This window comes from Myotis davidii, unplaced genomic scaffold, assembly GCF_000327345.1.
Source record: "Myotis davidii unplaced genomic scaffold, ASM32734v1 scaffold471, whole genome shotgun sequence".
Lineage (NCBI taxonomy): Eukaryota > Metazoa > Chordata > Mammalia > Chiroptera > Vespertilionidae > Myotis > Myotis davidii.
The window spans coordinates 1,546,616-1,547,557 of NW_006283354.1; the positions used below are offsets into that span (position 1 = coordinate 1,546,616).

At 40.9% G+C, this 942-nt stretch overlaps 1 protein-coding gene across 1 annotated transcript in view; it reads left to right on the forward strand.

The window, feature by feature from the left end:
* LOC102762398 (protein NDRG3-like) overlaps window positions 1–916 on the forward strand; it is a 2,967-nt gene extending 2,051 nt beyond the window's left edge. Inside the window, 1 exon segment of the mRNA XM_015563408.1 lies at window positions 841–916. Coding sequence (XP_015418894.1) covers window positions 841–916 — 76 coding nt within the window.
* The last annotated feature ends 26 nt before the right edge of the window (window positions 917–942 follow it).

The following is a 942-nucleotide window of genomic DNA, read 5'->3' on the forward strand; positions in this document are numbered from 1 at the left end:
GCCCCTGACTCTTTCTCTCTGGTATTCGGGATTTATCATTCTCTGCCTGCCCACGTGTATGTACCAGGAACCACTTCCATGCCATTACTGTAACATCCCAACATCTTTAACTGATCAAATCTCCGTATCTTCTCTTGCCAGCTTTTCTCCATGCTTTCTCAACTACATAACTGATAAGATACTTGTATCCTGACATATGTGTGTGAGCACGTGTGTCTGTGTTTGTGCGAAGATCTGTGGTTTTAGACATGCTTTCTTGTAGAGCTTCTGCAAAACAAAACAAACAAACAAAAAAGGGACCCCGTTTTTGCATTTTCTTTTCGGAATATATTGTTCTCATAATTTTTTTTAAATTAAATCTTTATTGTTCAGATTATTACAGTTTATTTTTGCATTTTCAATGGTCTTTTTAGGGGAAATATACAGAACAGCTTTCTAGATAGGGTAGGTTACTACATTCTCTTTTGGTTCCAAATTGGTCAACAAGATTTGCAAGGTGACTTCTGAAGAGAGCAGCTCTGAGGAATGTGGAAGATCATAATCACTGTTTGGACTCTTGACTGATTATGACCAGTAGAAGGGAGCCTATTACATAGAGAAGCAGGCAGGGTGCCCAGCGACCTTCTCCTGTCCACGTGAATTTTCATACACTATTCTATAAATAAAGGGGGGAATATGTACTGTTAGCAGCCCATGAATAATGAGGTTCTGGTGCAACATGGAGTAGTTCCCAGGGAGTGGGCGTGGCTTAATTATTGGACTCTATTAGAACAGGAAGGTTGAAAACAAAATGCCAGGCATTCACTCTGCTGGAGCAAAACTGTCTGATACTACTACCAGACATCTGCAAGAAATGCCTCCAGTCTGTGATGGAGAGATGGCGAAACACTCTCCATCCTCCAAAAAGGAGGCCTGAAAATTATGTAGGTGGTGAGGAAATGG